This window comes from Notechis scutatus, chromosome 1 (genome assembly GCF_049901735.1).
Source record: "Notechis scutatus isolate UNSWTSFEM ecotype Mainland chromosome 1, rNotScu1.2, whole genome shotgun sequence".
Taxonomy (NCBI): domain Eukaryota; kingdom Metazoa; phylum Chordata; class Lepidosauria; order Squamata; family Elapidae; genus Notechis; species Notechis scutatus.
In genome coordinates, this window is record NC_142009.1 from 268,450,709 (window position 1) to 268,472,592 (window position 21,884).

A 21,884-nucleotide genomic window follows, 5' to 3' on the forward strand; every position below is an offset into this window, starting at 1 on the left:
GAATGGTTCTGTATAGAGCATAATTGGCTATTATTGAGACCATTGCCCCATTACCTTATTTTAAAATTATATATGAAACTATTTGACAGCCTTAGAGTTTATTATCTTTCTTGTTCCATTCTGTTGATTTTGTTTCCTGAGAGTTCAAATAGCTCAATTCTGCTCCAGAGTTAGAAGAGACTACAGACACTCAAATCCTTTTTATATCTATCGATTTTTCATCTCATTGAAGATTGTCTTATCTTGGAATCTTTCCTTTGCTAAAGTTTGTTTTTAGTTTTCTTTTTGATTTAATAGAACTTGGTAGTTGACAGTGTGATATATGCTTTAGCTCAATGAGAGAAATACTTTGGAGCTCCAGCTGTTAACTTTCAGTGCAGATGGCACCTCCATGGAGAAATTCTCAACCCAGGACTTGTTTTTCAGGGGAATAGAATATATATTCAATTCACCCTCATTTGTGAAATTGAGTATCTTTGAACATTGGTTAATTGGATTTTGAGGTGATTCTTTGCAGAGGTAATGAACAAATGACAGTAAACATAAGTCTTCCCTTGATAAGCAATCTTTTTGACCTGGAGGTTACACTTAAAATCACCTCTTACCACAGGGACCCCAGGCAGTGCTAGCATAATATCACAGAAGTGAGTAAAGCACATATTTGACCATCACTGTATTGTTGCTTTAAGTAGTATAGATTGTATGCAAAGGTCTTATGGATCTTATAACAATGATAATAACCATAGTTAATCAACAAAAAATGTAGGATTACAGCCTAATAATTTTCCTTTTATTCATATCCATTTCATGCATTCATAATCATGTTTATATTTATATACAGGTGAAACTTGAAAAATTAGAACATCGTGCAAAAGTTCATTTATTTCAGTAATGCAACAAAAGGTGAACCTAATATATGAGATAGACTCATTACATGCAAAGCAAGATAGTTCAAGCTGTGATGTGTCTTAATTGAGATAATTATGGCTTATAGCTCATGAAAACCCCAAATCCACAATCTCAGAAAATTAGAATATTGTGAAAAGGTTCAAAATTCTAGGCTCAAAGTGTCCCACTCTAATCAGCTAATGAAGCCATAACACCTGCAAAGGGTTCCTGAGCCTTTAAATGGTCCCTCAGTCTGGTTCAGTAGGAATCACAATCATGAGAAAGACTGCTGACCTGACAGTTGTGCAGAAAACCATCATTGGCACCCTCCATAAGGAGGGAAAGCCTCAAAAGATAATTGCAAAAGAAGTTGGATGTTCCCAAAGTGCTGTATCAAAGCACATTAATAGAAAGTTATGTGGAAAAGTGTGGAAGAAAAGTGGAAAAGTGTGGAAGAAAAAGGTGCACAAGCAGTAAGGATGACCGCAGCCTGGAGAAGATTGTCAGGAAAAAGCCATTCAAAAGTTTTGGGGACTTTCACAAGGAGTGGACTGAGGCTGGAGTCAGTGCATCAAGAGCCACCACACACAAATGGATCCTGGACATGGGCTTCAAATTGTCAAGCCGCTCCTGAACAACAAACAATGTCAGAAGCATCTGGGCTAAAGAAAAACAGACCTGGTCTGTTGCTCAGTGGTCCAAAGTCCTCTTTTCTGATGAGAGCAACTTTTGCATTTCATTTGGAAACCAAGGACCCAGAGTCTGGAGGAAGAATGGAGAGGCACACACTGCAAGATACTTGAAGTCCTGTGTGAAGTTTCTGTGTTGATTTGGGGTGCCATGTCATCTGCTGGTGTTGGTCCACTGTGCTTCATTAAATCCAGGGTCAACGCAGCCATCTACCAGGAGATTTTGGAGCACTTCATGCTTCCTTCTGCAGTTGAGCTTTATGGGGATGCTGACTTCATTTTCCAGCAGGACTTGGCACCTGCCCACACTGCCAAAAGCACCAAAACCTGGTTCAATGACTGTGGGATTACTGTGCTTGTTTGGCCAGCAAACTCGCCTGACCTGAACCCCATAGAGAATCTATGGGGCATTGCCAAGTGAAAGATGAGAGACATGAGAGCGAACAATGCAGAAGAGCTGAAGGCCGCTATTGAAGCATGCTGGTCTTCCATAACACCTCAGCAGTGCCACAGGCTGATAGCTTCCATGCCACGCCACATTGAGGCAGTAATTGCTGCAAAAGGGGCCCAAACCAAGTACTGAGTACATATGCATGCTTCTACTTTTCAGAGGTCCGATATTGTTCTATGTACAATCCTTGTTTTATTGATTGCATGTAATATTCTAATTTTCTGAGATTGTGGATTTGGGTTTTTCATGAGCTGTAAGCCATAATCATCTCAATTATGACAAATCATGGCTTGAACTATCTTGCTTTGTATGTAATGAGTCTATCTCATATATTAGTTTCACCTTTTAAGTTGCATTACTGAAATAAATGAACTTTTGCACGATATTCTAATTTTTCCGAGTTTCACCTGTATGTTATCTAATACATGCTTGACAAAATAAATAAATAAAAATAAAAAATTAGATCATCTTTAAGGGTCATAAAAAGGGATTTAGAAGAATTTACCATCTCATGCCACTTTCTATGGGTAGTATCCATTATGCACTGGTTAACTTAGAACTGTGAGTGCCATACCGTTCTCCCTTTAGGCAACCAAGAATATCCAGCGAATTTGGAAGAGACCAGTAAAGTTCCTTAGAGCTGGTTCTTCCATTCATGACTGGCCAACCTGATGCTAGTAAGTAGGGCGTTGGTACTTACCTGATACGCCCGTTCTCTGTGAGCTGTGAAGAGCATCCAGAAGTGGGAGGTGCTTCCGTCTCTTCTGGAAAGGCTGGGCTTAAAACTCCAGGACGCTCCTCCTCCTCCACGGGACACCACCTCAGCGTCCCCCAGTTTTGCGAAGGCTGAGTGCCAAAGTCCGGGACTCATCACCTAATCTAGATCCCTGACCGAAACGGAACCCCACCAGATGGAAAGAAATGGGTGGGGCTGGATGCTCTTCACAGCTCACAGAGAATGGGCGTATCAGGTAAGTACCAACGCCCTTTCTCCCATGAGCTGTTCAGAGATCCAGAAGTGGGACATACCAAAGCTTGGCCTGTCCTTAGGGAGGGACTCCGTCTGGATCAAAATCCACTCCTAAACTCTATGGACCGTCTGCAGAACTCTTCTGCCAAATGAAGCATCCACTGAGGCATAGACATCAATTTTATAATTTCTGACAAAGGGCAATGGTGAAGCCCAAGTCGCCGCTCTGCAGATTTTGTCTATGGAAGCCCGAGTGGCCCATGCTGCTGATGTTGCCGCACTCCTTGTCGAGTGGGCTGTAATGCCCTTAGGAACTGAGATGGACTGGCATTCATAACTTTTAGCTATGGTGGCTCTCAACCATCTACCAATGGTTGTCGACGACACCCTGTGTCCTAAAGTGGATGGGTTGAAGGATAGGAATAGAGCCTCAGATTTTCGAAATGCTGCCGTGCGGTCTAGATAGATGCTTAACGCCCTTCGAACGTCAAGTGATGCTCCAGTCTATGAGATGGTTTCGGACAAAAATTTGGAAGCACCAACTCTTGCGCTCTGTGGAAGGCTGAATTTACTTTAGGGATGAATGATAGATCCAATCTGAGAACCACTCTGTCCGCATGAAACATGCACAAGTCCTTTCTCATCGACAATGCTGCCAACTCGGAAATCCTCCTTGCTGATGTGATCGCAATTAAGAAAACCACCTTATATGTCAGGAATTTGAGACAAGTGGTTCTTAAAGGCTCAAACGGGCCAGTTGTAAGTGCAGTTAACACCTTGTTGAGCTCCCAAGTGGGATAGCGGTGAATTACAGGAGGTCGTAAGTTTGCAGCACCCTTAAGAAAGCTGTGGATATGTGGATGGTGCACTATGGAACGAAGGTCACCCCAGGATATCACTGAGGCTAAGGCCGCCACCTGTCTGCGTAAAGTATTTGGAGATAGGCCCTTGGTCAACCCCTCCTGTAAAAAGTCCAATAATTGTCCTATTGATGGGGCAGTTGGGTCGATCTTAGGCCCCCGGCACCAGCGACAGAAAGCGGACCACGTGGCCTCGTATATACGATTTGTAGAGGACCTTCTGGATGCTTGTATGGTGGCAATGGCATCTTCTGAAATCTGTTGGGTCCTTAAACGGTTCCGCTCAACCTCCATATGGCTAGGTTGAGCCATTGTGGGTCCGGGTGAAGTACCGGCCCTTGCAAGAGGGAAACCCTCAACGGTGGAATTTACCAAGGTTGTTCTCTTGACAGGTCCTGTAAGTCCGTGAACCACGTTCGCCTGGGCCTGTAAGGGGCGACCAATATCAGTTCCGCTCATTCCTCCAATAACTTCTGGATCAACCTGGGTATTACAGGGAGTGGAGGAAACGCATATAGAAGTCCAGGAGGCCACTGACATCGCAGAGCGTTGACGGCCTCCGCCCCCTGAGTCGGGTACCTTGAAATATACTGGGGCAATTGGGCATTGAGGGGAGAGGCAAATAGATCAATCACTGGTTGCCCAAACCTCCGCACTGCTTCCTGGAAGAGAGACGGGTGTAGGCGCCACTCCGCCTGATCTATTGAGGCCCTACTAAGCCAGTCCGCTTGTGTGTTTAAGGCCCCTGCTATGTGCTCTACCTTGAGCAACAACAGATTGGCCTCGGCCCACTTGAACAACCTGGCCGTCTCCAGCATCAGAAGTTTGGAGTGGGTACCCCCCGTCTGTTTACGTGGGCCTTGGTTGTGATATTGTCTGTCAAGACCAGAATGTGGCGTGATTGGAAAAGGGGTAGAAAACTATGTAACGCCAGATGAACTGCTCGCAGCTCCAATAGGTTGATGCTTTGTGATTGTTCAGAAATAGTCCAACTTCCCTGTGCAGTGTGGGATTGGAAGTGAGCTCCCCATCCTACCAGGCTAGCATCGGTTGTGATCGTTGCCCTGCAAGGTTCCTTGAAAGGACACCCCTTGTTTATCGTGTTTTCCGGCCACCAGCAGAGCGATCGGAGAACATTGTGCGGTACCTTTATCCGGACGTTGGAAGTGGCTCTTCCGGATTGCTGGAAAGGTAGCAGGAACCATTGCAGATCTCTAGAATGGAATTGAGCCCAAGGCACAATGGAAATATAAGAAATCAGTTTCCCTAACAGTTGAGACAGAACTGCCAGGGAAACCCTCTTTAAGGCTCTGATCTCTCTGGCCAAAGACTGGATACTATTCAACCTGTCCTGAGAGAGAAAAATCTTGCCCTCCACGGTATCTGTCACTGCCCCTAAATGAACTAACCTAGTTGAAGGAATCAAATGGCTTTTATCCCAATTTATGGAAAAGCTGTGACCTTGAAGGGTCTCCAGAATAAACTTGGTATCCAAATTTGCTTGATGTCTGGAAGATGACAAAATTAAAATATCATCCATAAACGAATAGATTTGATCCTGAGGGAAGCAGCCAAAGCCGCTAGGACCTTGGTAAAAGTCCTAGGGGCCAAAGCCAGACCGAATGGTAGGGCGATGTATTCATAGTACCGCTCACAATAGCAAAATCTAAGATATTTGTAGTGAGCAGGTCTAATTGGTATATGTAGATAAGCCTCTGTGAGATCTATAGAGGTCAGGACATCATTCTCTCTGATGCTGAGCAGAATGGACTGGAGAGTAGTCATTTTGAATTTTCGATAAACCAATGATCTGTTCAGACGTTTGAGGTCCAGAATTGCCCTCCAGCCCCCCGAACTCTTTGGGACCACAAACAATAGAGAGTAACAGCCTTGACCCCGTTGTTCAGATGGGACCTCTCTAATGGCCTGAATATGCAGAAGATGATTGATAGCCTCCTGCATCAACGCTCTCTTAATGGGGTCTGTGGACCTAGGGCTCCTAATGAAAAAGTTTGGAGGGGAGGATTGAAACTCTACCGTCAAACCAAACCTAACAGAGTCCCTGACCCACGCATCAGAGGTGGAGCTGTCACCCTCCAATGGGAGCTGCTGTCAAGGACTCACTTGGGGCGACGAAAAAATCGGCCTCCGGTACCTCTGGGGTTTCTTTCTGTTCTGGCCTCCCCGCTGACCTCTGTCGGAAGATTCCCACCTATCCTGTCTAAAACTGGGTCTGTAGCCTGATGTTCTTTGCGATCTGGGAATGTATGGGCCTTGATAGTAGGTCTGAAAGGAACCCCTTCGAAACGACTGGGGCGTTCTGTTTTCAGACCTCTGAAAAAGGGGGAAGCACTTTTTTCTTGTTTCTATTCTCAATAAGCAGGGGTTCCAAGACACTGCCAAATAATTTATCCCCCGATATTGGGGCTGATGCCAACTTGCATTTATGCTTGGTATCCGCCTGCCAATGTCTGACCCATAGCAGTCTCCGTGCTGATACGTGAGATGGTATGGCTCTAGACGAGAATTTGACTGCATTAAATGTGGCGTCGGCAGAGAATTCTGCTGCTGCAATAATCTTAGCAATGTCCTGGTGGGCTCTGACATTTGACACCGGCAATATATCCCTCAAGTGGAAGAGCCATCGTAGGGAGGACCGTGTAAAAAAGGACGCAGCTATAGCTGCCCTAATGGCCCAGGCATCAGAAACATGCGCTCTATGGAGTGCCAACTCTGCTCTCCTTTCCTCCGGTCTCAGGGCTTCCTCGGCCTCGTTGGGAAAGGTTGAAGAAGAGGCCAGTGCCACAATGGGCTCATCCACCTCCGGTGTTTTGAGAAAATTTGAAAACTCTGGTGCCAAATTATAGTATCGTTTATCGTACCCTGGTGGGGCTGGGTAGGATGCTGCTGATGCCCATTGATTTTGTACTAATTCAGCAAACATACGAGGGACAGGAATAGTTTCTGCCTCATTAGCCAGTTGTGAGAATATTAGATCCTCGGATTCGTCCTGAGACCCTGTTGACAATGGATGAGGGCTTGATGTGCCTAGTTTAGCAGTGTTCTTTGCTTTGAACAGTAAAGATTTAAAGAGGTGCGGACGAAAAAGGCCAGAAAAGGTAGGTTGGTCCAAAATGAGGCCTTCGTCATCTGACATTCCTCGTTCTAGTGGGTCAGCCTCTGACAACCCCAAGTCCATCTGATGGATCGACCCCACCTCCATGGGAACATCCTGGTCATCTAATTCCACCTCCTCCCGAAGACCCTGGGCTGGTATGTCAGGGATATTGGGGAATACCTGAGTTTGATGATGTCCCATATGCGCAAAGGATCGAGCAGACAGGGATCCCGCTTCTGAAGTAGCCGAAAAGTGTCTGGTCCGGATGGATTGCTGAACTCGAGCCGCAATGCCCTTTTGTATGGCCATCTCCATCCATTGCCTCATTTCGATGGGAATAGTCTCAGGTAATCCCTCCTCCTGTCTTAAACCGGCGGCCGTAGGGGTGAAGGTTGCCTCTGGGATTCGCCGGGCAGTGCTCATTGGAGGAGATATGCCTATGGGAGGCTGTCCAGAAATAGCCTGTCTGGGCTGGGTGGATAAGTCCAAGGGCCCCAACAATGTACTTGGGCCCTGATCCGATTCTTGTGTCATAGCCATCTTGTCCGCCTCTCTGGCCCGTTTCTGCCACTGCCTTTCCAAGGCTTGGTGCCGTCTATGGGCATCCTTATCTGCTGCCTTAGAGGCCTTTTGGGGGCCCACTGACTTATCTCGGGACTTATTTGTATTGGAGCGGAAGACGTTGTCACCTTCCATTGTGGAGGACTGAATCTCGTGTCTCTAATTTTAATTTAATTTTTTAAAAATTATTATTATTATTATTATTATTATTATTATTATTATTATTATTATTATTATTATTATTATTATTATTATTATTATTTGTACTTAGGGGTGGTGTGTAAGTCTATATATATATCTCTATATACAAACACACACACACATATATACATATGCCTATATCTATATGTAAGCCCGTATATATGGGAAACAGTATCTAAGGGTCCCCAGCAAGGGAAACCCCCCAAGCACTCCAAGCAAGAAATATTCAGGATCCCTGGTCCCCAACAAGGGAAACCAGCTATACAGGTCCTGGATGGATCCTTTCCTGTCAAAAACATCCCGCTGTTTGAAATGGCACTTGAGGCTTCACTCCAATGTAACGATCCAAAAGCAATTGCGAGAGGGGGAAAAAAAATCCTGTTTAAGGACTAGCCTGCTTATCCAACACCAGCAGGCTAAGAGAGAAATAATCCCAGGAAAGTGGAGTGGGAAAGTACTTGCCCTGGTCCCCAAGAAGGGAAACCAGCGGGGAATGGCGCCTGTGATATTTAGGCGCGAACTTGAAGCCAGCCGTTTAAAAAGGCGGGAAGGCAGAAACTCCGATGTTAAATGCCTGAGCAGTTTAACGAGCCGCTGCTGCTGACTCTCCAAAATGTCAGACAAATGATCCTGTAAGGAGAAGTGAGCCGCGGCTGCGAGCGTTCCAGCAAGATCGCAAAGTTAAGACGATCGGGGAATTAAATAGGCTAATTGCCTGAAGCGGCCGTCTCAGACTGCCTGCAAAGTAGCAGGCTCCGCCAGTCACAAAGAGCTACTCTCAACTGATCGGGGGGATAACCCAATAGAGCCACAAGCCTTGAAATCGCCAGATTAATAGGGGGGGAAAATTTGCAAGCCGAATTAACCAAAGAGCAAACCTGAATCTTGACTACTGAATCAGAAACCGTTCCAGTCAGGGTGTGCACAACACCACGAAGTCTGAGCTAAAACTGGGGGACGCTGAGGAGGTGTCCCGTGGAGGAGGAGGAGCGTCCCGGAGTTTTAAGCCCAGCCTTTCCAGAAGAGACTGAAGCACCTCCCACTTCTGGATGCTCTGAACAGCTCATGAGAGAACACAACATTTTGCAGAACACTACATTTCCTTCTCTTATCTATAAGTCCCGTTCTTAATTTGCAAAGGTTGCCTTTTAATCTCTAGGTTAAAATTACTCTTAAGAACTCATGAACTGTCAGCTCCCCTCTAGATAGATCAGACCAGAAAAATCAACTCCATAGGAACAGAACAACATTTTATTGAATTTGGTTATAACAGAATTTTGAAGTCAGATTGCACGTTTACATCCCTTTTTTCTCATATTCCAGTGAATCAGGGAGGGTTGAAAAAATGCTTTAGCTCTCTTGGTCGTGGTAATGATACTTGCAAATTTTGTAAAATAAAGTTTTATTAATTTTCCACTATTACATTTAGTTAGTGCTTAATAAACATTGTGTTGTCTGGGTTATTTTGTTTGCTAAACAATACAAATTGTATTCCTAATCTTTATCCCTTTTTTCCAGCCATTGATAAAATAAATTACATGTTTGATAGTATTTTATATCTTCTTTCTGTTTAATCTTCAATGTAAGTCTGTCCATTTCTGCACAGTCCAATATCTTCTTAAATATCTCTACATCTAGTGGTATTTCTTCAGTTTTCCAATGCTGCACAAATACAATCCTCACTGCTATTAGTACATACAATGTTAAATATACATTTTGTTTATAAAATTTTTCTGGTACTATACCTAATACAAAAAAAGTTCAGCTTTAAGATCTACGATTCTTGCAAATTTTTGTCACTGACACTTTTCTTACATGGGTAAATAGATGAGGAAATAAAGGTAGTTATGGCATAGAGACTTTTATTAACTTATTAGTCTTCATCTGATTTGGCTAAAATAGTTCAGTCAAATTGAAGTTTTAGTGCAACATTGGGATTAAAATCTGTTGTCCTAACTAGAATTCTATATATGTTGGAGATGAAACTTTTTTTGTTGAGCAAAAGCAGTCTCACTAGTTTGGTTTTGTTTGTACAAGCTGTGGTTAGGCAATGCTTCAGGGTCACTTCATACAGTAGGAGGCCTGAGAGCTTGTCCCAGGGTATTTAAATTACAAATCAATATCGATGTCACGGATGATAAGCAGCGGACGTTGGAGCTGGTGTAAGGGGGTGTTGTTTATCATCTCCTGTTAGAGTGGCCACCTGATTTCCTCTGTGGGCTCTTTTCTATCTGGGTCACATGCCCAGGTTAAAAGAGGTTTCAATGTGTCCACAGAGCCGCTGGTAGATGGTACTTTTTCAGTAAGATCAATACAGCGGGGCAGTGCCTCCACCTGGTGGCGAGAAAAGCATTTTGCATTTCTTCCTAATTGACTTTATTAACTGCTATTGCATTCTGTGTTGTGTTTGGATTTATAAGAAAGTAACTGGAATTCCTTCCTCCAAGGGAAAACATTACAGTTCTTTGTGGGCTGATTCAGCAGCTAAATTAGGATATTAGTCTATCACAGTGGATTAATTGTTCAAGTTATTGTGTCATGGCAAGAGATATTGGAGCAGAAATATAGTCTTTAAATATGAGGCACAGAGTTCATCAGACAACAACTTAGATTAGAAGAAAATATTCTTTGTGTAGCAGGAGAAGATACGATTTCTCAGTAAGTACTCAATAAGTCCAGTTTTTGAAAATACAAGTTTCAGTACATCATTGGGAATAAAATGTTCAGAAATGTATGAGAAATTAGTCTAAAGTTTTCTTCAATCCCAGACTTGTGATGGGCAGTTTGTAATCCAACTATATATAACTTTGAAACCAATCCCATTGAATTGCATAGTAGTTCTGGATATTTATTAGTGTTTTGCTATAAATACTTCCACCAGAGTCTTGCCTGTATGGTCATGTAGCAAAAACAAAAACAAAGCAAAACAAAACACTGATAAAGATAAAAGGCAGCATTTCTTAAGAGCGCATAGGAAAACTGCTTCCACCAGTTACCATTAGATTATATACTTTAAAATTCAAGCAGGATAAGATTATGAGTGTTCTGGGTTCAAAGGTATCATGGTTGGCCACCGTAAAGCAAAGCATTGACTAGATAATCTAGGGAGGAAGAATCTTTTTATATCAGATATTATATCTATCTATCTATCTGTGGAAATAATCAATTGGAGGCTGTGTAGGGCAGGGCTCTCCAACTCCTGGGCTGTGGCCCATTACTGGACTGTGGCCTATTTGAAACGGCACCATGCAAGCAGCTGATCGACACACACATGTGCTCACAGCTCCACTCCCATGAGCATCGGGTTGGTGCACACACGAATGCATACTGGCCTGCCACTCACATGAGTGGAACTGCACACACATGCGCAGCAGCGCATTCTTACGCAGCCGGGTTCCCCTCTCCCTCCCCCCCAGCCAAGCTGACAAGCCATAAAGGTTGGGGAACATTGGTGTATGGGACTGAAGTCAACAGTGGGTGAGACAGAACTAGCTATTTCTTTTCCACCTTTTCCTTTTGTTTTCCTTAATCATTCTGTTGTTCTTTGCCTTTAGTCCCCTTGAAGGTTGTTATCCTTTGAATATCCAAACTAATTTGAAATGAGGTTTTATTTGGTAAAATAACAAGTTGGCAGCCCCCAGGCACAGGTGGCTCCTCACTCATCACCCCCTGGCCTAGCCTCACAAGATAATGTACCAGATGGCCTCTGACATCCCAGGATAATGCACCAGATGGGCCTTCCTGCTCCCTTTCTCATCCTGAACTCACAGTGCAACAAAATTAAAAGACCATATGTTATGTTAGCAGATGGCCTCTTTTGACACTTCAGAAAATTAGCAATTGAAGGTGTAGCCCTGTTGCTTCTGGAGTTGGTCACCTCTAGGAGTGCTTATTTGGGAGTATTTGGAGATGGGAACAACTAGTCTTTATCCAGAACAGAAAAAGAGAATCGTCTACTGATTTGTACTCCTTCTGTATTTTGTGTGTGTATGCATGTGCTCAAAGAAAGAAGACAGTGTGTCATAATGAGGGACATGACTTGGCTATGCTGACTTATCTCTTTGTATTCCCAGACTCCACCTGTCTCACAAGGATGTCCTGTCTTGTCCTCAGGGCAGCCAACTTGGTCATTGGGGAGTCCACAGGATAAAGCACAGGCCAGCAATATATAAGTATGTGGTATTTTTACTAGCTTGCCCAAGCTTTGTATTGCTGCTATCTGTAGTTCCAACTACTGCTGAACAAAGCTCTAGAACTTGCACTAATTGGGGGCTTGGATCCAAAGACGCTTTATGGATTCTGCATGTCTTGCTGGCTTTGGGGTCAGAGAACAGTTTTCAGTGCCAGAGTTACACATGCAGATTTTGAAGTCTATGTGCTTATGTATGCGTTCTCATCCATTTTTTAAATGTGGAATTACATTTGCATTCATTATTAATTGATTGTTAAGGATAATTTATTGGAAGATGCTTAATTCATTTGGTTAATTTTAAAATAGATATTGTTCATTGAGTTCATTAATCAATAAAGGAGAATATTTGTAGCTCAGGGTTGAAATGAGGGGTCCTTGGCGATCTCTGAGCTTGATGTTACCAGTATGGGTAATGAAACATTTGCAAGAAAATAACCAAGCTCAGAGAGCACCAAGGAGTCCCTCATTATGTTCATTAATAGTCATTAAGTTTTATATTGGCTTTACTGAAATACACTGAGTGTTATTATTTGGAACTTTTTTCTTAAATCCAAGTTGATGTTTCTTGGAGTACCATAGAGGAGGACAGAGTAGGTGCAGTATGTTGTGGTGATCAGATTTTTCATCCTGCTCTGCTAAGGATCCGGGAAAATGGCTACGGTTTGACTTGAACCAGAATGATCAAGATTCAGGATGTCACATAGTCAAAGAAATGTATTGACCAGATTTCTTCATTCCCTCCATCTCAACCTTCTGTTGCCTTGGACTGTCAGTGGAATGGCATCCAAGGAGTGCCACAGGGAGACTCCGGGAGTCTAGACAGACAACAACAAGCTTCAACTGAACCTGTTGTTCTCCATCTAGATAAGACAAAGTAGCATTGGGTAGGAGAGTCCTCCCTATCTGGGGTTTACCATATTTGGTCCTTGGCTCATAAAGCTGTTTTAAAATCCAGTGGTAAAATCTTTACTGGGGAAAAAAGATATCTATGGTGAAGATATCTACTGCCAATATCAAACATTCATTTCTTGAGCATGATGATGGAAAAAGAATTAGTATCTCAGCTGCTGGCAACCTCGAAGGAAACCATTGCTTTAGATCTGTTCCAATCTGCTTTCCAGACAAGATTCAGGATGAAACAGCTCTATGTTTATGCCAGGAAATGGGCACAGGGGAGTATTATTTCTTCTGCATCTCACTGGATTTTTTTTTAAAATGCTGTAAATCATAAATCCCTCTAGATCACCTTTTCTCTGACGACATAATTCTGTGCTTTCTGACAGTAGCAACTCAAAAGCCCTGTTTTAATGATCTTTGGATTATATGATGCTGCTTGTTGTAGTTTCATGCCCTTTTTCTCTCTACCTGAGAACACATGTACCAAGACAAATTCCTTGTGTGTCCAATCACACTTGGCCAGTAAAGAATTCTATGTAAGTTTATTGTGTTACATAGCTGCTGGGGGAAAGTCATAGGAAAGCTTGAGTTGCAATTTCATCAGCGCGTAGAACAGAAAATAAAATCAATACTACAGAGCTCTAAATGAGATGTTGAGATTTGCAGCCCCAATATATCTAGAGGATATCAGGTTGTGAAAGACTTAAAAGAGTTATCAATTGTTATTTGGGCCTGGAGAAATAGTGTTGGGAGGTGTAATGCTGAATTTTAAACACTAGAGGGAGCATGATCCTTTTCAGCTACCCATATGGACTTTTTGGAGAGGTTAGGTTTTATTTTAACATCAAAAGCGTTGTTTGTTGTTGTCTTCAACAATATATTGTAATAGTAAGTATTATTTTTACCTCACCAGTTTGGCTATGAGATAGGAGAGAGAGGGAGTTCATATGCATTACATTACATAATTTCACTTCATTAATCATTGTTTCCAAACAAGTATTCATAGCTAATCACACCTTTCTTTGTTCCTTCTTCATTGAATAGAGTCGGGTCATTGTCAGAACGATTCCTATGGGGAAAATCCCTGCAGATGCCTCCCTGGGAAGAGAGGAGGAGGATACTGTTGAATTCCTTTGTAGAGCATAGCACCTTCTATAGCATTTATTCATTAGTCTCCACCGTGACACTCAGCCTTGCTTGCTCTCAAGGGAAGTTTATTTAAAAAGGGAAGCCATTAATGAGAACTTGTGTGCTTCCCTCCTGGGAGCTCCCTGTTATTAGGGTCAATACAGTTAACCCTGTAGCACCTGCACTAGTGGCAGCTGTTTGCTACAGTCAGGATTTTGCTGAAGCCTAGAAAGACATTATATTCCAAGTTTGGTTTGGGGAAGGGGAAAATTCTTTTCAAGCAGTGGGAGAGAGTCTACACCAGGGGTGTCAAACTTGCAGCCCGCGGGTCAGATGCATCACACGCTGGCCATGCCCACCCCTGATTTAGCGAAGGGGGAGACAGTTGCGATATCTCATGTGATGACAATGTGTCATCACAAGTTTGACACCCCTGGTCTACAACCGTCCTTCTGTTGCTGGAATATACTTCATCATCCCTCAGAGAATTCTTGCTCAGTAGGATTTTTTTTTTTTTAAACAAAATCCACATATGTGTGATTTGGTCCTGTTACTTTGCTCAGTTCCTCTTCATTGCAGTACTGGCAACAGCATCCTGGACAGAAAATGAGCGTCTATAGAGGATCCACAAAGGTTGCCTTTGATGTGTAAGAGTGAAAAGCATTGTTCTAGCTCAGTGGTGGCTAACCTTTTTGGGCTCCTGTGCCAAAACTTGTGCATGTGCTTGCACGCTTGCATTCACGTGGCAGCACCCAGAAGGCAATGCATGCCCCCCACGCTCCCTATGCATGTGTGCATAATCCGCACCCACCCACTCCCACCTCCTCCTGACCTGCACTGCGCCTCACTGCTGATTTTCAGCCGGTTTGAGGCTTTTTCAGCCCTCCTAAAGGCTTGAGGATAGCTTCTGCAGGCTTTGCAGGCCAAAAACTAGCCCCATTTCATCACTTCCGGTATTTACGGAAAAACAGGAAATGACGAAATGGGCATGTTTTCGGCCTGCAAAGCCTTCAGAAGCCTTCCTCAAGCCTTTGGGAAGTCGAAAAAGGCCTCAAACCGGCCGAAAATTAGCTGTGAGGCACACTCATGCCCAGTGAGGTAAGTTTGCCTGCAGCTCGCGTGCCGGCACAAATGGCTCTGCGTGCCACCTGGGGCATGCGTGCCGTAGGTTCGCCATCACGGTTCTAGCTTAATAGTTCAGAGACCAGTACATGATCCAGTTGTGCTGTTGAGCCAAGCCAGGCTTGTCTTAGAAGGAAAAGTTTCTCACTTGTCTTAAATATATATTTATGGGTTGCTAAGGTGGAATGGACTTTCTCAAGATAGCTGAAAGCAATACGTTGTCGTCCAATACATCTAGAAGGATCATTTGAGCAAGATTGAGCAAAAACTGTTTTATTTTCTATTCAAAAATGTATGTAATAGGCTGGGTTTTATAAAAACCAAATGAATTTGTAAGCCTAGAATGACCACTTCATACATTTTTTTAAATAAATGATTAAACTGATTAGTTGAATGAGTCTTCATCTGTTGATTAGAGTTGCACATGAATAACAGTAGTAATTCTAAAGCAAGAAACTGAATTGATTTTTAGAGAATGTATATATGGGGCCCTATTTCCTCCCTACCCCCACAGAAGATGATTCTTGAGGTGTTTAAAATATTTAACCATTGCAAATTTTCCAAGTATTTATATTATAAAAAAAACTTGTTCAAATACTCTTAATGTTTATTTGGTTGTTAATCAGGCTGGGAGTCTTTAATTTAAGAAGTGATTAAATAATTTAAATGTATTATATTTGATCTATACTTAGGTTAACTGTTTGGAACTCTTTTTTTTCCTTGCTGCTTGTTAGAACCAAAGGAAAGAACATATTTGTTTATGAATGGAACATTTAAAGGAGTTAGTAACAACCAGGTTTCTTTATATTTGTACACTGAGCATCATCACTTGACTTGGATGTATTAAGTGTGCAGTATTAAAGTCTAATTTTAATAATGTTCAGAGAATTAAAAAATGGAATAAGAACCAGTCTTAACTCTCAAATCAGCATGCATGGAACTGGTGTCTTAGATTTTAGTTTGCTTATTTGCATTATCACTTATAATGATTTTCAAAACAGAAAATTTTCAATAGAACAGATAATATGTTGCACAGTGTAACTTGAATACTTAAATGTGTCTTTGAACATATCCCAAATGTTCGGAATAAATTCATTTTGTAGGGCAGCTTTTAAAAACTAAAGAGATAGGATTAAAAAGAGACAGTCTGTGACTGGCTATGCCATATCCTGTATGCTAATAAAAATAGCACAGAACAATCCTCTCCATCTGCTACATACAATTAAAATTTATTTGTTGAATGTGCATATTAAATCTTTAAGAAAAGCTATATTATATAAAAAGTACAATTCCTTTGAGCCAACCTTGTTTAAAGCTATTGTCTTGCACTTATTTGTGTTCTAAAATAAGGCCAGTTTTTTCATGCAATTGCGTGTGGACTTGCGTGTGGACTGTGGCAAAAACAACTGCAGCCCCTTTGACTGTAGGAGATCAGATGCAAATGAATATATCACAGTTTTACCTTTGTCTAAAAGAGTTTAGTTACTGTATTCTATCTATCTGGTTGTCCTGAGTGGGACCCATGCATTTTTTGAGAATGGCATCTCGACCTTGATATCTGGGAAGTTGTTTCTGATTTGCATTTATTTATGGAATCGTTTATTCCGTCCTGTGGATTTTTTCTCCAACATGCACAACTGATTTGGGCTGTAAGAGATGAAAATGTAGTTTCAGTCTCTATCCAACCTGTGAATGTTTTTTTTTAAGGAAAAGGACTAACTTTAAATTACCTCCAGACTAAATAAGGTTAAGGAACAATTGAAGAATGAATGGATTTTTAAGGAAAAGTGTTCAGTTAAGAAAAAAACAATCATTTGTTTTAATATCAAGTTTATAACCTCCCACATTTGGAGCTATGCTGCTATAGTTGCCTCCTGGAGCTGAATGAATACACTCTATGAGTATCAAGTAAAAAGGCCTCCAATTTATTGTTTTCTTTTCACAAAAGCTGTATTCTGGGGGGTTCTTATTTTGTGGAACTCTTACTCTTCCTACCTTTTTCTCCTTCCTTTCCTTTCATTGCATGGACAATAGTAATCCTGGGAAGTAAATCCTGGGGAGAAACTTTTGTTTTAGTGGAAAGAAATTGAGGAGGAGGCATTATGTATGTCACCGTGAGCTGTTTGGAGAAAGATGGGATAAAAATATAACAAATACAATTCTTTCTGAAAGGAAAGTGATTTCATACATCAACCTTTGCAATTTTTCTCTGTTTTGTCCTTCTCTAATAGTGGGAGTATTTATTACAGGGCTAAATTAAAAGTACATTAATATATGTATGACTGAACTGTGCTTCCTTAATTTGTGGTAGATTGAATATTAATAATAGCATATTTGGAAGACCATAATAAATTCTTGAAGTCTAGGGTATACATGGGAAATCAAGAAATACTGAATTACTTTACTGCTGGAATATAATTATTGTTATTATAATTCAACTATTGTGCAAACAAAAGTCCATATGATCCTAGTCAGATCAATTTACAAATAAATGTAATTGTCAATAATTACTGCAGATGTCATCTTTATGTATGAATTACATATGAATTAACTTAAAATCTGGGACTAATTGAATAAAACATATGATCTAATAAAAATGTTGACAATAAAAATGTTAGTTAATAAATTGATAAACTTATAAAGAAAAAATTCAATCCTTTTCTGTATGCATTATATATATATTGATTTCTTGCTTCTGTTTGTTAATAAGGATTTAAACATAATTATTTCTCAAAAATGTTAATTATAAACTCATGAATTAATGTTGTGGTAATCTATCTGTTCCTTCTTTAAGGTGCATAGCTTAAGACCTCAGAGTCACTTGGAGCCCAGAGAAGTCTCGGAAAAACCCCCAAGGACTCTTAAACTCATTACAGTAATTTGTAATGTGACATAAGAAAATGATTAAATGCCACATATGAGGGCAATTCCACTAACTATTTAATTATAATGAAATCAAATTAAATTATAGTTCTTGTCTTAATTCCTCCAAGTCTTGGAGTGTGCTCCTTTAAGCACACTGCTTAAAGGCCAAGTACACCTCTTGTTACTGAAAAAGTTGCATATTCCACTGCTTTAGGACATTCATGTAAAGGCCTATCTTATTTTATTGCACTTTGCTTTATTGCTCTTTGCAAGTATTGTGGGTTTTTATTTTATACAAGACTACCACCAGCAAAAAGATTACAACTCACTGAAGGTTCAGATGACGATTTGCAGTTTTTAGCAATAAAGTATATTAAGATATGTAGATTGCTTTTTAGAATAATGCTAGTGCACATTTGATAGACTACAGTATAGAGCAGAGGTGTCAAACTCAAGGCCTGCAGGCCAAATCCGGCCCACGGGGTACTTAGATCTGGCTCGTGGGGCCAACCTGGAAACAGCAAAGGACCAGCCCGAGGTGCCTCTGCTACCAAAAATGGAGCTTGGGAAGGCTGTGTGTGGTCCTCCTGAGCACTGTTTTCACTAGCAGGCTTGCAGGAGGCCGTCGCAGCCAAAAATGGAGCTCGGGAGCCCGTTTTTGCTGGCAGAGCGCTCGGGCCACAGGTGCCCCCGACACGAGTGATGTCAAGCTGGCCATGATATCATGAATTCAGTTACTGTTTTATTGGATTAAAAATTTGATGGCTGAGATGCACATTCTCTTTTCTATTGAAAAAAAAAAATCTAGTATGACTTTTTGAATTTTATTAGACCTTTAAAAAAAATCCTGTTCTTTTATTTTACTCAGGAAACCTCTTTCTGAAATTTGCATGTTGATGAGTCAACCACAGATCTGTTTACCCAGCATAATCATCTTTCATTTGGGGAAAAGAGGGTGGAGGCTCTGAAAAGGTCAAATGAAAGCTTGCTCATGCCACGTTGCTCGCCAGTTCCACAAACCTTTTCTTCTTCCCAGATGCTCAGGGAAATCTGCATGGAAACCATTTTATAGCTTTGTGAGTTGTTAGGGCTTGCTGTAGAATTCTCCAGATGTTTTGAGCTGCAGTTCCCAGAATTCCCAGCTGGCACAGCCAGCAGGTCATGAGGACACTGAGATGAAGAAAGATGAGTTGAGATATAGTAATTTTCTTTTGCCTATCTGATTTTTTTTTTCCTCCTGTGTTCATCAAGACCTTAAGCAAAAGTAGTGTGAGTTACAGAATCGCCTTAGAAAAATTTAAGAAAATATATTTGTTTGATATATTTAAAACATTCCATAGCAGGTTATCTAATAATAAAAGGCAGGCACTTCCTGTTCTCAGGCTTCCAGGCTAAAAAGACATGCTACAGATGGAAAAGGAGACAGAAAGAAAATAAAAATAACTTCCCATTTTTAATATATCTTTATTCCTGTTATTTCAATTGTGATTGAAGTAGGATACATAGGGAAGCTTTATTGTCACCGATGCCCCAGGATTAAGAGTCTGCTGCAAGCATTTCTAGCTGCATTTTTTTTCCTCACAAGACAACTGTCCCTGTGACAATAAGAAGTCTGCTCAGAATTCCAATATCTTCTATTTTATTTCTTTATCTCAGAATTTGAAAACAGAATCTGAGAAATGGCTTTGTCTGAATTGGGAGTGACATAATTACACTAGTCCAATTTTTTAAGAACATCAAGGAAGGCCCTGTATCCAACTAACATTTCGCTTGATTTATTTTCTTTTCACTAAATTGATTCATGTGGATCATTTTAGATTGGCTTTCTTAATTAAATCTTTCCCCATATTCACCTGCTGTATTACATTTAGAAGTCCTTTTTTTTCTTGAAGTCTGTCTAAGGTGAGATGGATTGGCCAAAAGGAAAGGGCATTGTTACTGTAGTATTGCCATTTGAAAAACTCTACAAATGCCATCTAACAAATGATACTAGCTGACAATATGTTTACTTACAAGAGATTTTAATTCTTATTTTGAGTGCATGCTTTGTTGTTTAATCTTGCCAAGGATAGCTCTGTTGATGTTATCAGCAACTTTTACTGTTTTTAAAGTCTAAGAATTGTTTATTGTTTTTAAGACCCATTGTGAACTGACCTGTAAAAGGCAGAATAAAATGATTTAAATAAATTAATAGACCATTTCCGTCTGCTGTTTCTCTGGATTGTAGCATACTTCCTTTTTTAAATATGACTTTACTAAATTTCCGAAACTAATAAAATACAAAATAATGGAAAAAAGAAAAAGTTTTTTTTTTAAAGAGGAAGAAAAATTAAAGGTGTGGAAAAGAAATATAAGAAAAAGTATATAATTTTTAAAATGTAGAATAGAGGAATTTAAAAATCTGTAGAGTATATCTTTTTTACACTTCCTTTTTTTTTAATGAGCAAAAATTTTCTGTTCCTGAAACTGTGTTTGCTGGAATATGAAAGATAGTTTGCATCCTGTGCTAGCAGCCTTCATTAAGGATTTGAAAATGGCTTTGGGCTTTTTACTAGCACCATATATCATATATTGTTTATTCCTGTATAGTGATAACTGCTCTAGACCTGGATCCACCTCTCTACTTAGATTAATGATTCTCTTTACCAAGCTCACTAGTGGAACATGATCATGATAATTACTTGAGTGACTAACATTTTCTCCCTCTTGTATTTGGTAGGGCAGGAAGAGAATGAGAGCTTATATGCTGCCCAGTCTGTGATAGGTTTATTATTATCTACGGTAGCTAACTAACCTAGCTAACATTGCATGATGGCCTTTTTACACGTAGCTAATTTATGCCCCCTCTTTTTCCTTTCTTAAATAGTAAGGTATATTAGTATAAATTATCCTATGCTCAATCTGTTAAAATGAATAGCAAAATTGAATAATCCTTTGCTACTTTATAGCAGTCTTTTCCCCCCCAAATGAATGTCTCTGGTAATATGAAATGTTTAAAATCTGAGTAATAATTTGTCTCCAATCACTCAGCTACTGTTTACTAGGTTGTTCTGCAGAAGGGCAGTTGAATGTTTCTTGGAACAAACGTGATCGCAGCACATCATTCAGGGTTACTCAGAATTTAGCACCACATAACTATGATAACATCCAGTGCTTCACCCCCACATTACGTAAAGATACATTCACATGCATGCGACCACTGTCTTCAATAGTAAGTTCAGTGCATTGGATTTGAAAATGGGAACCGAAATAGTAAGATGATATAATGTTGCTATGTGACACCCCAGATTTACACTTAATACTTAAGAGCAGATGCAAAATAGTACCTTTCTGAAAGCAGTATGAGGAGAGGAGGGAACATACTAAGAAACTTTGGGGGAGGAGATGCACTTCAGCATTTTCTTGCAAATCCCTCTTGTACTTCATCCATATGTTAACAGGATATATTACTGTAGTACTGCAACATGGATAGCAATTAACATTTGCAGCATGAAGAATGTTTCCAATTGTTGTCTCTTCAAAGGCTGAAAAAATTATATGGGGTAATCAGTAGGACAGTTTAATATTTAGATACCTCACGACAGATTATTCATCTGATTTTGAAAAATACAGGATTGTTCAGCACTGTAGATAAAAGGTAATGCATGTGTGAAGAGGCGCATGTGGGTTTTTTTTCCTTATCAAAGAATACAAAAGTTTTGATATTTATTTAATAAACAGGGAAGCTTTTGAGAAGAACACTGATAAAATATACATATTGATGAAGAAGAAAGAAGCAAAAGATTGGAAAAAAGGCTGAAATAAAGCTTATTTAAGAACACTTTTGTGCCCATTTTACTAAATAAAACTCATATAAGATTAATTTGTGACAGTCTTTGATATGTTTAAAGGTATGTATGTATTCATATATTTAAAAATCCAACTATATAAATATTTGAATGA

General features: G+C 40.5%; 1 protein-coding gene across 5 annotated transcripts in view; it reads left to right on the forward strand.

Moving 5' to 3' along the window:
- The window catches only part of DGKZ (diacylglycerol kinase zeta), a 171,468-nt gene that overhangs the window by 77,149 nt on the left and 72,435 nt on the right, over positions 1-21,884 (forward strand). Inside the window, exon 2 of one of the 5 annotated variants that reach the window (XM_087951312.1) lies at positions 11,812-11,910. The exons of the other annotated variants lie outside the window; for them this stretch is intronic. Coding sequence (XP_087807438.1) covers positions 11,812-11,910 — 99 coding nt within the window. The remainder of the gene's footprint in view (positions 1-11,811; positions 11,911-21,884) is intronic. 5 annotated transcript variants of the gene reach the window in all.